Source organism: Pipra filicauda, unplaced genomic scaffold (genome assembly GCF_003945595.2).
Source record: "Pipra filicauda isolate LSUMZ 115617 unplaced genomic scaffold, ASM394559v2 scaffold150_size2825430_pilon, whole genome shotgun sequence".
NCBI lineage: Eukaryota > Metazoa > Chordata > Aves > Passeriformes > Pipridae > Pipra > Pipra filicauda.
The window spans coordinates 159,143-174,962 of record NW_024103996.1 but is presented as its reverse complement, the minus strand read 5'-3'; the positions used below and the strand labels follow the sequence as shown (position 1 = coordinate 174,962).

The following is a 15,820-nucleotide window of genomic DNA, read 5'->3' as shown; positions in this document are numbered from 1 at the left end:
GAGTTCCTTACTTGCCCGGAGTGAATGTTAAAAGAGGCTGGAGATGCCAGCAAACAAAGGTAATTTAATACACTTGATTGTAGACAATCTTATGCTTAATATCTTTTGGAAGATGATATTACAAGAATAGTTCTGCTTTTTGCATGCACACAACCTTAAATTTACAGTGTTCTTTGAAAGAGATAGAAATATATAATAAACTAAAATATCCTGTACCCACAATCCAGTGAATCACAAAAAAAGAAGCCCTCATGGGAATTTTGAGTTCTATTTAGCTATGACCACTATTTGCCCATCTATAAAAGAATCTTGCATATTCCAAAGTGCTTTTGACCCCTCTAGAGCATGAAGGAGGAGATCAAATAGTTACTTGCCTTTATTTTTTGGACATGTATCTCATTAGGATTTCTTATAATGTCAGTGTCAGCATTTCACTGAGAATGGGACTGGCACACACCAAAGGGGTTGGAGGGAGGGAGAAGCCTTATTAGAGTGCAGCAAGACAGAACCCTCTACACTTCTGGCTGGAAGGAAGGATTCTGCCTTATAAAAAGAAGAGCTTACCCCCCTGTATTGTGTTATTACCTACAGGTCATTTTGTCTGGATAACTTTTGCAGCATTTATTTTTATCTCTGTCCCAGCCATTAAAAATCTGGTTTGTCAAAGATACTTGTAAACTACAGTAACTTCTTGACTGGGTGATCAGTGCTGAAGACCTTGAAAAATTGGCAGAAGTTTTCACCCTGAGATAACATTAAGATCAATAAAGCAAATTGATAAATACCATTTCATAGAATATAGGCTCTTGGGTGAAATGCTGTAACACATAGCAGTAACAGATCATTCTAGGCATGGAACATCATACTTCAAAAGCCATACAGTTAATACTGTAAAAGGAAGGATTATATGAAATGTGATTGATTCTTATACCTTAAGTCACAGAAAGTAGCTTCAGCTGTGTGGGGTTCTGGAGTAACTAAAGTAAGAGGTTACGAGAAAAAGTCAACCCTTAAATTGCAGACAAAGAGCTTCTACTACGAATAGTATTACATCATCAAAATATTTCACAGACACTCAGAAATAAGCTGTACTTCTGTATGTCAGTGAAGCAGCAAATTGAATTCTCATAATATGTTTTGAAAATGAGTCTTGTTAGGTTTGATGAGGTGGAAAAGGTACTGAGATCACTGGTTTGTTCCAATACGCTCAGTACGCTTTTCTTGGACATTTGCCATGGCTAATCTTTGTAATGGCAGTGTAGCTTGTAAACCCATTTGGTAGAGAGCTATATGTCTCCGTTTCAGAGTATCACACCAAACAGGGTGGTAAATAAGTTTCTCTTCAAGCATGCAAACCCTTTTGTTACAATACCAGAAATTTTATATTAACACACATATCAGAAAAACTTCAGTATTTCCTTTATGAATTCAGTGATGAGCAGAATAAAATGCAAATGTCATTTTAAATGCACTCACACAGACATATGTAGATTTATTTTTTTAAGACATTTATCAAGGGCAAACTTCAATTCGTTCAGGCCCAATATTCAAGAAATTGAGCCTGTCACAAACCCTCTGGATTTCCTTAAAACCCCTCTTTGGCTAATCCTCCATGCCATTTTGGAAAACAGGGGGCCTTACAGCATGATGAGCCATCATCAAATGCAAAGTTCTGTCATACTAAACCAGTGAGAACATTTGGAAGAGACGAGAAGAACTTTGGCCTCAGCCTGCTGAGGTGGAGCCAGAGTTTGCCCTTCGGGTGCTTCAGAAGATTTCAGCCTGTGGGCTCACACAGGTGTATTAATTCAAGTTAGGTCCGGCAGATTAAAATAAACAGTTTCTTTTGCCTTTTAAAGCTATGTTAGAATGCACTGGAGATGCCACAGCACATTTATGATACCCCAGAGCGTAACTACCATTTAATCAGCTTCTATTCAAGATGTCTTTACAAAATAATATACTTTTTCTTAACACAATTTCATAGAGAGCTGCAGGATCTTATGTAGTCAGCATAGTTTTCCTTAAACCACATTCCTGATTCCTTAGTTCTGAAGGAATCCCCTGCAAAACCTGCTGTCTTGTCCTGTCTTCCTTTCTGTCACTCTAAAAGAATCTGTCCAGGGGAGGTTTGTACAGCTGCAGTGATCCCAGCACTCTGAACTCTGTTTTCTCTAAATTGTTCCTGGATAACTCTCCTTGAGAGAATCCTACAAAGAAATCCAATAAGATGAACCTTTATTTTTTCTTAGATTTCCTTTTTCATCTTCTGTCTATACATTTTCCATAGTCACAGTCAAGTGCCTGATTTGAAGTTGTTGTTGAACTGATTTTCCTACTTTCACATAGATAAACAGTTTGCTGTCTTTAAACACTCTCACATGCACAAGGTAGGAGGTGAGACTTTCAAAACTGTGTGTGTCTTAACATGTTAACATGTAGAGTTGTAGATCTGAGAAGAGACGTTGAGAAAGCACATGAAAAGGAAGGGGGGAGGAGGAAGGAAAAACATGTACAAGAGGTGTCCAGAAGAGCTGCTTTTTGCCAGTGAAATTTTGTAATTAGTGTGACCCTTTGAGCCAGAGGTTTCAGGATGCTTTGCAAAGAGTCACTGATGGATGTGGTTGGGATTTGTTTGCAGTTATCCCTACAGTGAGGATTCTAGCCAGGGAAAGCAGTACATGAACACGAGATGTCCAGCCTGGTGCGACAGAATCCTGATGTCCCACTCAGCCAAGGAGCTCATTCTGAAAGTAAGTACAGACCTGCAGCCTCCAGCTGCCTCTGCACCGCACTGCTCTGCACCCTGGGCAGCTGGGGCTGGGAGACACTGCCTGTCCCTGAGTCTGCCTGTGGCAGACAGTCTCCAGGGTGGAGACAGCACACCATGGCACTAAGAGAAGGGAGGTGCTTCCAGTGCTTTGCACCCCAGAGGGTGGATTTGTCCCCAGTAACCTGCTGGCAGTGACCAAAAGATGAGCTTTCCCAAGCGCTTCTTTTGGTGTCTGAGCTGCCCACGCTGGCTGCCTGTCCTCTGTCCTGTGCCACCTCTGTGCTCCTCAGTGCTGTACTGGGAGCACAGCACTGGGAAACTGCCTGCTTTAAAGACAGTAATAGAAAATACAAAGGCCCCACTAGTGCCCCAGCCCAGTCAACCCTACAGTGACATAAGCAACAGCACTGCCCATCCCAGAGATTAAGCAGGGACACAGATAGAAGCAGGTATGAGTGGTGCTGGCTGAGAAGTCATGTAATTGAGAAAAAAACCTATCCAGCAACAGCTGGAGGTACCTGAGTTACCAGAGGGGTAGATATCTCAAGGTGTTCCCAAGAATATGTCAAGTCCTAGATGGACCAAATCTGTCACTGTCTGCTGACTGAGGGCAGTCTCCAGCAGGTCCCTAACTCTGGTATACAGATTAGGTGCCTACATTTAGACATTCCCTTAGAGCCTTAAAGATACAGTTGTGGAACATTTTTAGAACATGCAATTCCTCTCGTGATTTTAGGGTATATAGGTAGGGTAAACTTGGTGATGCTCTGTCCAAAATTAAATGACCTAAATATGGTTCAGGACCCTTCAAGTTTTCCTTTTTTGATGTTTCCTCTCTCCTTGCTCCACTCTGCCTTGAGGGCCAGAACAGAGCAGGGAAGGGGTGTGGGATCCGAGGAGATCTCTCCCACATCTTTCTGCTCCCAGCTTGTTTTACCTGCCCCTCTGACTGTGGGCATGGTGCAGGAAGGGATGTGCTGCCACATTCCAGCACTGCTGCAGCGAGGGGGTCTTGCTGACCAGACTCAGTGACTGTAACACTTTCCAAACCCCAAATTGCCCAAAGTCACGTGTCTGTCTGTGTGTTCCTGTATAATTAATGCTGTTTAATGGGAGTGAATTACAGAAAATAATCTTTGCAAGTAGATCCGTGTCCTACAGCTTCATGGCTTTTTTTTTCGCCTGTTTAAATTAATTACACCCTTGAAACTTGCTCTCCTGAAGTTTATAACCTTCTGTTTCTCTCTCATCAGGGTTATTTATCTCATGATTAGACTGTTTGCTTTGCAGTATATAACTCGCTGAAAGGCTGGGAACATGTTTTCCATAGTTACTCGAATTTCAAGTCAATGCACTTCCTCACACACTTTAATGTGTAAGAAGTCGTCTGCACATCATCTCAGAGTTTCACCCAAATTTTAGACAGTGCATTTACTGCAGTATTTACTAAAAAAAACTGTGAAGCTTCTGAGAAATATAGGCTTTATAATCAAACAGTAATGTCAAAATCGGTGTTATTTGATCTTCCTATACAAAAATATCATGTGAAAAAGTGAGATTTTACCCAAAATATTACAGATGGTACTTGGTGCCCATGAAATTCCTGAAGAACAAAGGATTAAAACCATGGAAAGAGTGGCCAATGAGGGAAGATTTTTTTTCTTAAAGCTATGAATAAGGAGATAGAAGTGTACACAAAGGCTTGAAGAGTGTAAACACTACAGAGGGAAAGGAATTCTTTCTGATTATCTAGAGGGCTATAACTTGGATATAATGGGAGAAAATTAAACAAAGAAAAACAAAGTTAGAGCACTGGAGAAGTTTGGAACTGTGAGGTGAGTTACCCAATTCCCAGTGTCTGTGTAACAAAAACCCAGTCAGTTGGATCACTCAAAGCTTACTTTTAAAAGTGCACAGAATTCTGTCTCCGGAGCTTTGCATTTGCAAACTGTGATCAGGCAGTTTGGGGCATCTCCAAAAACAGAGTGACGGGTGTTGGTGAGGCCAGGCTGGCACAGGGCTGTAACCAGTCGGTCTGTACCAGCACAGGAGTTATCCAGCCCAAAGCCAACCTGGGATTCTGGCCCAGAAAACAGTCCTTAGAAAAGAATGCTGAGCTGATAGAGGAAAGGGCAAAACAACCTTACAGGTTTCTGTGGTTCTGCACAGGAAGCAGCACTGGCCTTGCAGTGAGAATTTACTCTAGACCTGGGCTTTGAAGCTTTAAAAGAAACTGTGAAGAAAGTAAAAGCCAATTTTAATTAACTGATTAGACTGTAACAAATCCTTTAAATATGTTATTTGAATTTTTAAAGGGTTTTTTGTTGTAATTATCTATTGAATATTCTTAAGCAGGCAATTATTTTGCTGTATTGATTTTTCGTATAGGCAAATAAAGAGTTTATTTTTCTGCCTTAGCAGTTCTGTATTTTATTTCAAACCAAAATTGTAATAAATCTGCATTTAAATCCCAGGTAAGGAAAGGATAGTGTGCACAAATTGCCACTGTACGGTGTGCTCAGCTACACAGTAGGCATTACAGATTGTACAGACATGGGGCTGTAAACAGCTTTCATGCAACATCATCTATCATGCCATGGTCGGTTACCTCACCATCATGTTATTTTATGCTTCCTGAGCCCTAAACCACCAAAGGTTGCCCACTGCTCGGGAGCTGCGCTGATGCCTGATCGCATGAAGTAATGAATGCTCAGCCAAGTGGATATTGTTTCTGCTTGTGCACTGCTGTAATTTGTTTATCTGTCTAAAGATTATGCAGTTGAAAATCCACAATTTTATGCTGCCTTTGTAAATTATCAAGTCGCTTTTGATGAATGTATCCCCACTTCCGATGCTGGTGGCATTATGATCTTGAAATATTGGAAAGTGCTCATGCATACAATGCAGAAGGTTATGTTTTTATATTTTTGGCAGGCAACCGTGCTATAAAGTAAATCTGACCTTAAGCTTCCTTACTGCATTAAAGATAATTCAGTTTTAACTTTATAGTCCTAAATGCTACTGTTTATATAAAGTTATTGCCCAGTCAAACTTGACTGATTACAGATGGGAAAGTCTTGACTGTTTCATACAAAATAAATTAGTATTGCCAACTAGTTTAAAGCACATCTATGATTGTATTAGAGACTGGAGAGTGTGCAGATTGCAGACTTAATTAGCTTATAGAATTAGCATAATAAGAAATTGTCTTGTATGGCAAAGTGTTTGTATTTATTCCTGAAGTGCAGTGTTAGAGATTCAAAACAGACCCTCCAAGTCACGTTTATTGCAAACGGCAGAAAGATGAGTACATTTTATTGTTCATTAAGCTACAAATGCTAAAGAAGTCGGTGTGTGAGAGTAAAGTTCGACATGGAACAAAATGAAAGCAATTCATAATAGAGACTGGAGAAATGTCATCTTTCATTTGCTGATTTTCTTAAAATCACTGAATGCTTTTTTTTTCAGATGAAGAAATTTATCTCAGAGAAATTTAACGTTAAAGATTATATTCATAACCTGAAAATAATCATTCATCTCTCTGAACATTTAAAATCCCCTATATGATGAAATCAAATGCTCTTATAAGGCAATGTGGATTGCATTTAATTCAGAGAACAACATTTATCACACCTAACTCAATGAAAATTGTGTGTTGTTCTTAAAAACAGACTGGTCAAATGTGCCAGCTGCATTTTGCAACAGAAGCCTGGAATGCAGCTACTAAGGAGTCCCTCATTTCCCCCAGCCCAGCGTCAGCCAGGAACATTTCCCAAGGCTGCAGCGCAGGGAGGAGGTGCAGAGAGATCAGGAGTTCTGTTCCGAGGGCAAACTGCACAAATTGCTGCATAAACTGCACAAAAATTACTGCAGGCAGGACTGGGCATAAAAGTTCATTTTGCACGGACTTTCTCTGGAGAAGCCAAGCAAAGATGTGTTAATATCACCTCATTCAGAAAGTGGTTTGACCTATTTGCACAATATTTTTATGTTTCTTTCTGTTTCTGTAATCTGGAAAATTCTTGGACTGACTAGTGTTTTGTTGTGTTTTGGTTTTTTTTAACTAGTCAGAAAACGATGAGAAGATAGTAATATATGACCACATTGGGCCAAATGTCTGCATGGGGGATCACAAGGTAATTAAACACTTTAGTATTGTATCTTCTAAGTTTTTATTAGGAAGGAGAATGTATGCACTAGGTTCTGTTAATTTTAAATAGGTTATATCTCTGCCCTATTTTTAAAGTAATGCCTTGAAAATGTTTCAAAGTTGAATTCAACTGAAATAAGCCAGTGTATCAGAGTAGCTGCTTGTATGGAAATCAAATAAAGAACAGGATGATGGGCACTAGGAATGAAAGCAGGATACGGTGCAAGCAAAGAGCCATCTGTGCACTTAAAACTGTTCTAAAACAAAAGTAATTTCATTGGGTTATCAGAGATGCTTCTAAATCTTAGCTTCAATTAGGTTGGTGCCTAGGTGCTTATTAGAAAAAGAACATATTGGTAGTTCCCTATTCAAACAGCAACTGATAAAAAGAATATAGGAAAAGGACATAAAATTACATAAATACCTGATGTTAAAAATAATAAAAATACCTGAAATTTACAATCTTCTCTGCTCTAAATACCGTATGGAAAGCTAAGTTAGAAATACCTCAAAACAGAGTATTTACTTTCTTAGAAAAAAGCCAGTTGAGGAATAGGAGGAAACCTCTGAAAGCCCATCTAAAATCAGCACTGAGGCTCCTGAATGATAATGCAGAGAGGGATAGTGGGTAATTACACGTGTGTGTGCACACATAAATCCAGACTCACAAATACATACCCCTGTTTACTTCCATGGGCAGAGTTCTTGTGAGACAGAGCATTGTCTTCTAAGGAAGAATGCACTTAAGGCATTGGTCCAGAATCAGCCCAATCAGGTTTTAAAATACAGAAGTTTACTAACTTACCCAGTAAATGAAAAGTTCAGTGTGTCAGCACCGGGACAGCCAGTCCAGAAACAGCAATTTTTGTTTCCTTTGTCACCAAAGTGGCATGGCACTTCCAGTGGAGCTGATTCTGTGACAGAAGGGAGACGTGTGTGGGACCTGATTCTCTTCCCACAGAAATCAGTGGAAAATTGCCCCTTAGATTTCAGTGGGAGCAGAAATCTGTGAGGAGATTATGTAATTCCCTTGTGCATTTTGTAGATAGATTAATTCAAAAACGTATTGCACCATTTTGTTGTGTTTGCTACTGACTGTAAAAAAAAAAAGAAAAAGTGTCTATTTCAAACGTGTAACTTCTATTTTTCCCTAACTTGCTGCAGCCTGTGTTCCTGTCCTTTCGAATAGCTGCTGGGGCAGGTAAACCTATTGCAAATGTGCACAAGTGTTGTGTCGTGCAGTGATGTGGTGGTAAATATCATCTTTTTCCTTTACGTTTATATTTTCTACATCATTTCCCCTGTGTTTATCTTTCTTTTTAAAAAAATGCCAATTCTGCAACAGGAAAAAGATGCCTACGAAGTGAGAAGATTTTCCGTGAAACCACCCTGTAGGAGGGAAGGCAGCACCCGAAATCCATAATCCCAACAGCTGTATTGATCAATCCAGTCCCGAGTGCCACATTTTTAGACTGCTGATCGTACACTATGCTTCAGCATCTGGACTCTGTTCGAGAGAAGCCTCACATACCTCACTGTCTTGTATGTTCATGTGACATCAAGTAGAAATGTGGAATTATTTTTTATATATATGTCACAGTTCTGTTGCCAAAACTCTAAATAGACAGCAGAGATGTTATGTATTTTAGATTTCACGACTTTCAACTTTTAATAAGTGTTTGTCAATGTGGAAAAGCTATTTCAGCATATTATAAACTTTTAAAGGTATCATGCCTAACATTATATATCTTTACCACTTTGGGGTTTTGTACATTGGATTGTATAGATAGAGATATTGATGGTTTTAAATGGTATTTTCTTTGTTGACCAAGGCTTATGGTTTGTGTTTTAGTTTTAGTATTTTGTTTTTCATTTTTATAATTTTTTTCTCATTTTATTTACTATACTGCCATGTTACATGGTTTTTGAATCACACAGCAGCTGCTTTCTATACATACATATATATGTGTGTGTATATATATGTATGTATGTGTATATATACACAGATATATAAATAATTTATAAACCTGACCAAACTTACGCTAAATATACTTTCCAATATGAATGCTTGAGAGTGCCATATCAGCAGTTAGTGTTGGAGTCTTAGCAGGTTTAGTTAAGTGTACATTGACAACCAACATTTATATAATAAATAATATATAGCAATGCCATCCTGGATACAGATATATAGCATACTATATAGCACATATATTAGCAGTTTCACTTTGTTACTCCTATAATCCCTTCTTTCTATGTAATATTAAGGATTGAATGTGAAGTTCTTAGCTAGGTTTGGGTGTAACTTTCCAGAATTTTGTAAACTGTTTTTGTCCGTCTTTTGTTACTGTTTTTTGGTGCCAAGTATTCTATATTGAAACAATAACAACACGGGAGAAGAAAAATATAGTCTGCTTCAAGTAGCAACTATATTGGACACAGACTGTATTTATACAGTGTTAAAGGAAAAAAAAACCAACAACCCAACTGTAAATTTTCCTGGTTAGTAGCTCAGTGCAGCCTACAATATAGTCTTGTTACAGACATTTTTCTCCCACCACTAAATACAACATTAAAAGGTGATTAGGGAGTCTGTTGATGAAACACAAATGTATGTTTTATTGATTTAATTTAGAACACTACAGAGTTCATGGACTGCGTGATGGCATTAGATTGATGCTTGATTTTGGTATAAATCACTACCACTGAAAATGATTTGATGTCCGCTTGCAGAGTGTTTTCTCAACAGCACAACCCGGTTTATATCAAGTATCGTTGCCCAAAGGGTGTCTGCAGCTCTGTATTGTTATTGTGCCATGTTGCATTATAACCACACAGTAATTCTATTTAAGCAAACTCAACTCATGATAACTTTGAAGGCCTTTAGAAATGAGTACTCTGGTTCTCAAGCAATAAAACTAATCATGGTGAACACGGCTGTGTCTGCCCCTTTAATTTGGGCATTGGGGATTACAGGGGAATTATTAAATTGTCACATTTCTTATTAGTGAGATACCTGTTAATCTCCTGCCAATTAACAAGGTTATTTTTCACATGAAAAACCTGTATGATAGGATGCAGTTCTGGTGTTAATCGAATCACAATACAAACCGAGGGAAAGGCACTGAGGATCTGCTGTGGGAGCGCTGACGTACGGAGGGGATGCAGCTTCACGAGCTGTTCACGAGATGCCAGTCCGCAGCAGGTCAGGAAATGTGCCACCATAAACTTCGTGATTACCTCAAGTTTCAGAAAAAAACTCCGCAGCCTTTTCCAGCTGGGACCGAAGCCTCGTGTGCAGATGAACTGGCCGGAGCCGGGAGCCGCGGGGCCGCCCGGGGCCCGAACCCCTCCAGGGGCGCAGGAGCTGCTGAGAGCGCCCCGAACGGAACCTCTTGCGGTTTCGAAGCGCAGCTTTCGCATTTAAACGGCCCCGGAGGTGTATCCGGGGCTCGTGGGGAGCCGGGCCGGGCCGATCCCGGCGGACACGCCGCTGCAGCCCCGGGAGGGCCGAGAAGCGACGGGCTCTGGCTCTGGCCCGGGCCGGGTCCTGCCGAGTCCCCTCGCCGGGCGCTGCCGATGGGCCGCGTCCCCGGGCTGCTGGTCCAGCGGAGCCGCCTTGTCCCGTAACGCGGGGCCACCACCACAACTGCGGGAAGGGGCAGGTGGGAAGGATTGGGCTCCAACGCAGGTGTTTTTATCCAGCCATTTCCCCTCAGGAGCCCGGTCCCAGCGCCCGGGCTCAGCGTGCTCACAGCCGGGCGAAGATTAATCACTAAACTCGATTCACTCCCTCCGTAAGCGCGGAACAACCGAGCGCGGCCGCGGTCACTGCGTAGGGACCTGCGGGACCCCCCGCCCTCCCCGGGAGCTGCCCCGGCAGGAGCGCACGGGAATCAATCACAGCGAGCGGCGGCACCGGGACCGGAGGTGCTCCGCGGGGGAGGCCCCGACGCCCGCCCGGAGGGGCGCGGAGCGCCAGCGGCGGCGCCCGAACAGCGCCGAGCGGGGACCGGGCCAGGCCCCGCCGCTCCGAGCCCCTTCCCACCGACGCGGGCCCGTGTCGTGCCTCGACGTGCGCGGCATCTGCGCGGGGGGTGAGGCACATCCTCGGGAGCGCGGACAGGGGCGGCCGAGCCGCGTCCCTCCGCTGTGCGTAAGGCGGATGCGGGACCGGGCCCCGTAACTGCCCGGGGAGCCGTCACGGCCCCCTCCCGCCGCGCCGGGGTCCGTGTCCCTGCGCTGGTTGCCGGGCAGGGGCAGCGGGGTCGCCCGCGGTGCGGCCGCTGCCTTTGCTCGGACTGCAAAGCCGTAGCTGAGACACGGGAAGAAAAGAACGTCTCGTTCAAAGACAAAAAAAAAAAAGCACCTTGACGGCGCGGGCGGCTCAGGCCCACCGGGCCTCGCGTGTGCAGAGGGGACAAACGCGGAGCCTCGGCGGCCGGTTCGGGCACGGGCGCACCCGCAGGTGCTGGACCGGGGCCCACAGGCACGTCCCGGGATCCCGGCGGGAAGCGGAGAGCTCACAGGCCTCCGCCGCGGATCTCAACGAGTTCGGGTCTTTGCAGCGGCCGGTACCCGGGCAGCACCGAGGGACCTGTCCCGGCCTCTACCTCTCCTCCCCGGAGCAGACCCCATCCCCCGCCCGCCGCTCTGGGACCCAGGGACCGGCGCTCCCGGCAGGTTCGGGCTGCGCTTTCAGCCGCGGGTCTCTCCTCTCCGGGGCGGGTTCCCGTGTGGCAGCGCCCGCGGCCCCCGGCAGTGGCCAGCGGGCCCGGGGCACTCCCGGCTCAGCCCACCAGCCCGACCGCAGCAGCTCCTTTTCCCCCGCGGAGCAGCACCCGGCCCGGGGGCTATGGGCACCCTACAGAAGCGTCGCGGTCCCCAGGCCCCCAAATGCAGCAGGGCCAGGACTGAGAACGAGAAATGCGGGAAGAAAGTCGCTAAAAAAGAAGCTTGTTAAATAATTTATTGATTTATACAAAGTCTTTCCAACACGTGTGGAGACATTATTTGATCCCAATGTAAAATCAAGTGTCCATTTTTCTCTCGTGCTTTTTTTTTGGGCGTTGTTTTGGTTTTTGGTATTATTAAGCATAAAATCCGGAGGCAGGAGAAATGAAACCGCCAAAACACTGAGGGACAAGGAGTGAAAGAAAACTGCCGTTTTTACACTAGAAATATACATCACGAAATCTGAAATTTACTATATACAACGTGGCTGAGCTTGGATTTGGAGACCCATAGAAAACGTAACAAAACCTGATTGTTAGGTGCAGGAGACCAGCAGGAAGGCTAAAGGAAAGAGCAGGAATCTTAAAGGGACACAAATAAAACCCAAAAAGTCGGAAAAATTTCTCTGAAATTTACATCGATGAGAAAGAAAATAATTTCATAACTTATTCTGTAAAAAATATATATACATTTCACATACATCTCAGGCTGTACAACACACCACTTCAAACACCCAGCTACACTCGCCCCATCGCGGCCATCGGCCTCCTGCCCTCACAAGGTGTCCGAGCTGGTGCTGCAGGGGCTGACAAGGGACAGGTTCGTGGATTTGTGCTTTTTCAATAGCCTTGTGATTTTTTCGTCATCTGAGTTGGGGTCCAGGGGCTTGTTGTATTCGTCATCGTCCTCATTGTCCGAGCTCTCCTTCAGCTTCTCCGTCTCCGAGTCGTGCTTCTTCTTCGCCGAGGCCATCTCCGCCGCGTGTCTCTTCCGCCACTTGGTTCGTCTGTTCTGGAACCACACCTGGGCACCGGCAGCGGGCACGGCTTAGGAACGGCCTCGGCCCCGCCGCCGCGCCCGCCCCCGCCCGCGGCCGTCCCGTTCGGTCCCGTCCCGTCCCGTCCCGCAGCGCGGGCCCGCCCTGGGCAGGGGGTGGCGGGGCCCCGAGCAGCTCCGGGGAGGGGACGCCCCGCTGGGGACACCTGCCCAGCTCTGCGGGGCCGTCCCCAGACGGAACTGTGCGGCGGTAAAAGCAGCAGCTTTGCAGAGCAGTTTTTAATTTGGAAACAGGATACGATGGGCAGAAAAATAACTATTTTTGGCTCCCGATGCACCCCAACGCTCAGATGTGCATGCAGGCTTTGCTAAAAAATTTGCGGGGTTACATAAGGTAAAGTTGTGCCAGCGGACACGATCCTCGTGGAAAAGTGACCTGTCGAAAGCAATTACCTGCGAGGAGCTTTTTTTTTTGGTTGTTGTTGGGGTGAGCTTTTTAAAATATGTCTGTCTACATTAAATCGTTTGCAGCAAAGAGAGCTCTAAAAATTGGCCTAAAATCTATCCGCTACCGAAATATAATTTAAATTCTAAAGGACTTTAAAAAAATCCCTGTACTGTTGCGTAGTATTCGTGGTCACTGGCAATTACCGAGACAGCAGAAAGCGGCCGCGGCAGGGAGCGGGAGAGGGGGGAGTCCGCGGGACGGACCTACCTTCACCTGGCTCTCGGTCATCCCCAGGGAGTAGGCGAGCCGAGCGCGCTCCGGTCCTGCCAAGTATTTCGTCTGTTCGAAGGTTTTCTCTAATGCAAATATCTGCTGCCCAGAGAAAGTCGGTCGAGAGTGTTTCTTCTTGCCGTCCTTGTCCAAAACCATCCCTGTCTGAGCTAAAACCGAAGGAGAAAGAGCTGCGTCAGGGACGGGCTCTGCACCGCTCCCGGCCCAGAACCGGGCCCCGCCTGGCGCTGCAGGGGAGCAGCCGCTTCGGGTGCCCGCCGGCCCTAGAGCGGGGCTCGGTGCGAGACACCCCGGGGGCCGCGGGGGCCGAGCGACCGGCACCGGGCCTTCCTGCCGAGCGCCGCGCCCGCTGCCTCGCTGGGCCGCCCGCCCCGTCCACCGCGCCCGCCCGCCCGCGGCTTGGGGCCGCCCCGGCTCCGCACCCCAGGCCACCTGCTCCCCGCACCCCGACAGAACCGGCTGCACTTACCGGGACAGGCGAGCCGGGGGTCTCTCCAGGGAGAGCCTTGCACCACTCCCGGCCAGAAAATGGGCGGCCGCCCCGGCAGCTCCGCCAGGGGTTTCGGGTAGCGGGAGACGGCGGCGGGGCTGAAGTACATCCCGGCCGAGGCCGCCAGCCCGTTGATGCGGGGCAGCCCACCCAGCAGGTTGCTGGCGCTGCCCACGGGCCGCCCCAGGATGTCGCTTATTCCGTGCGGTGTCCCCAAGGGGAGCTGCGTGTTGAGTCCGCCCAGGGCCGGCGCCTTGAAGCCGGAGGGGTTCTGCAGGGCGTAGGGGAAGAGGGAGGTCTTCATCTCGGCCATGTTGTGCAGCGCGGCCAGCGGCGCACTGCTGAGGACGAACGCACTCTGGCGATTAGCATCCATCTGCCCCACCGCTAACATCTGCGGGCATCAGCGAGCGCGGCTCCCTCCCAACCGCGCCGCGGCCGCTCCGCTGGAGCCCCGCGCCGCGGGAGCGTGGCCGCGGGCGGGACGGGCTCCTCGCCGCTCGCAGGATCTCAGCAAGTACCGAAGTTTGCTGGGAGCAGGAAAACTCCGGCGCTTCCCCGGCCGCGGCTCGGCGGCGCGCGCCGCCAACGTCCAGGCTGGAAAGCGGCGAAAGCCGAGTAGGGGCACCGCGGGAGTCCCGGGAGGAAGAGCCCCCGCGGCGGCGCGTCCCGGCGGGCTGCGGGCCCTGCGCTCCGCGCGCGATCCGGCGGGAGGGGGTGCGGGACCGGCGGCTCCGCGCGTGGCCCCGGCCGCGTGTCCGGCGGCGGCGGGCACGCTCCGCGCCCTCCCCGCGCGCAGATAACCGCGCGGGCACCTGCGCGCCCCGCGCCCATTGGGCGGCCGCCGCCCCGCGCCGCCGCCACCGCCCAATCGGAGGGCGGCGCGCGCCCCCACCCAGACACGTCACGGCCGGGCCGGGCGAGCGCGCGGGGCCGCACGTGGCGGGGCCGCGCCCGACGGGACCCCCGAGGGGACCCCGGGGAGACCCCCGGCCCCGCAGCACCGGGCGGCGGCACCCGGCTCTGAGCACGGAGCGGCTCCGGGCAGCGGCCGCGGGGCCAGCCGAGCGCCGCTCGAGGCGGGGTCCGGCGGCTGCGCTGCCCCGCGGCACTGGGCGGGAGGCGCTGCGCGGGAATGCCCGGCTCGATCGCTGCTCTGTCGCGTAATCGGCTCCGTCTTCAGCTGCGGGGCGGCCGTTCCCTCGCATAAGAGTCCACGTTTAAAGCGGTTCTAAGAAATGGTCTTATGCCCTGGGAATAATTGGTTTGTTCAACTTTGTTGCCTGTTCTGAAACCCACTGGCCTCGGAGAGGGCTTCCCTCCCTCACTCCGAGACGCGACGAAGGTTTTTAAAGGAAGAAAAACTGCTGTTACATCATAGCGGAACGAAGCTCGTTCGCGCGAATAAAATGACCACAGATATTCGTAATCGAAAGCATGATTAATTGTCAAGAAAAGAAGAATTCGGATTTGAGAGTTTTATAGAAAATAATTCTGGAAACGGGGCTTATAGCACGTTCTCCGCCTTAAAACTGCTTTCTCCTACAAGTCTGATGCGTTGTTAACCAAGGAAAACACCAACAAGCGGGGAGTTAAAACTTTTCCAAATGTTCACAAAGTAAACAAGACTGGACTTGATCATATCAGAACAATTATTCAAACGCGTGGTCCTTTGGATGTGGTTATGTCTGTCATCAGAATCGTTTACAGGTGAACAGGGTTTCGTTTAACCTGTAACCATAATGTTAGTGTAAGTTTGGGAAGTAATTATTCGGGCTCAGTCAATGGTCTTTGTTTTCAGCCGCTGGAATTACGGGATGTAACAGTCCGTGCGTCTTGCTTTGCGCATCTCTGTAAATAACTTGGCGTACAAACGTGAGATTAAAAACGACGCTGCGCTAAAGAAGGTTTGATAAACGACTTCATTGTTTTTCCCTCCGT

At 47.6% G+C, this 15,820-nt stretch overlaps 2 protein-coding genes across 3 annotated transcripts in view; one reads left to right on the top strand and one right to left on the bottom strand.

The window, feature by feature from the left end:
- Window positions 1–9,852, top strand: part of INPP5A (inositol polyphosphate-5-phosphatase A) — a 192,286-nt gene extending 182,434 nt beyond the window's left edge. Inside the window, exons 13-16 of one of the 2 annotated variants that reach the window (XM_027746326.2) lie at window positions 2,642–2,753; window positions 6,841–6,909; window positions 8,088–8,175; window positions 8,269–9,852. In XM_027746326.2, coding sequence (XP_027602127.1) covers window positions 2,642–2,753; window positions 6,841–6,909; window positions 8,088–8,168 — 262 coding nt within the window. In that variant the 3' untranslated portion in view covers window positions 8,169–8,175; window positions 8,269–9,852. The remainder of the gene's footprint in view (window positions 1–2,641; window positions 2,754–6,840; window positions 6,910–8,087; window positions 8,176–8,268) is intronic. The other variant, XM_027746325.2, reaches the window with a different exon arrangement.
- A 2,019-nt stretch (window positions 9,853–11,871) lies between these two features.
- On the bottom strand, window positions 11,872–14,636 carry NKX6-2 (NK6 homeobox 2). Its single transcript, XM_027746328.2, has 3 exons — window positions 13,859–14,636; window positions 13,366–13,538; window positions 11,872–12,677 (listed from the first exon to the last, which is right to left on the bottom strand). Exons 1-3 carry the CDS (start codon window positions 14,271–14,273, stop codon window positions 12,429–12,431), a joined length of 837 nt encoding a protein of 278 aa, XP_027602129.1. The 5' UTR covers window positions 14,274–14,636; the 3' UTR covers window positions 11,872–12,428.
- Window positions 14,637–15,820: the final 1,184 nt, after the last annotated feature.

Excerpts from the sequence above, each read along its gene's own strand:
- NKX6-2 (XM_027746328.2), bottom strand. The coding sequence starts at position 14,273 with ATGTTAGCGGTGGGGCAGATGGATGCTAATCGCCAGAGTGCGTTCGTC. Across the intron at positions 13,539-13,858 it reads CCCCCGGCTCGCCTGTCCCG|CTCAGACAGGGATGGTTTTG; the intron begins GTAAGTGCAGCC and ends CTTCGGTTTTAG. Across the intron at positions 12,678-13,365 it reads TGACCGAGAGCCAGGTGAAG|GTGTGGTTCCAGAACAGACG; the intron begins GTAGGTCCGTCC and ends GCCGGTGCCCAG.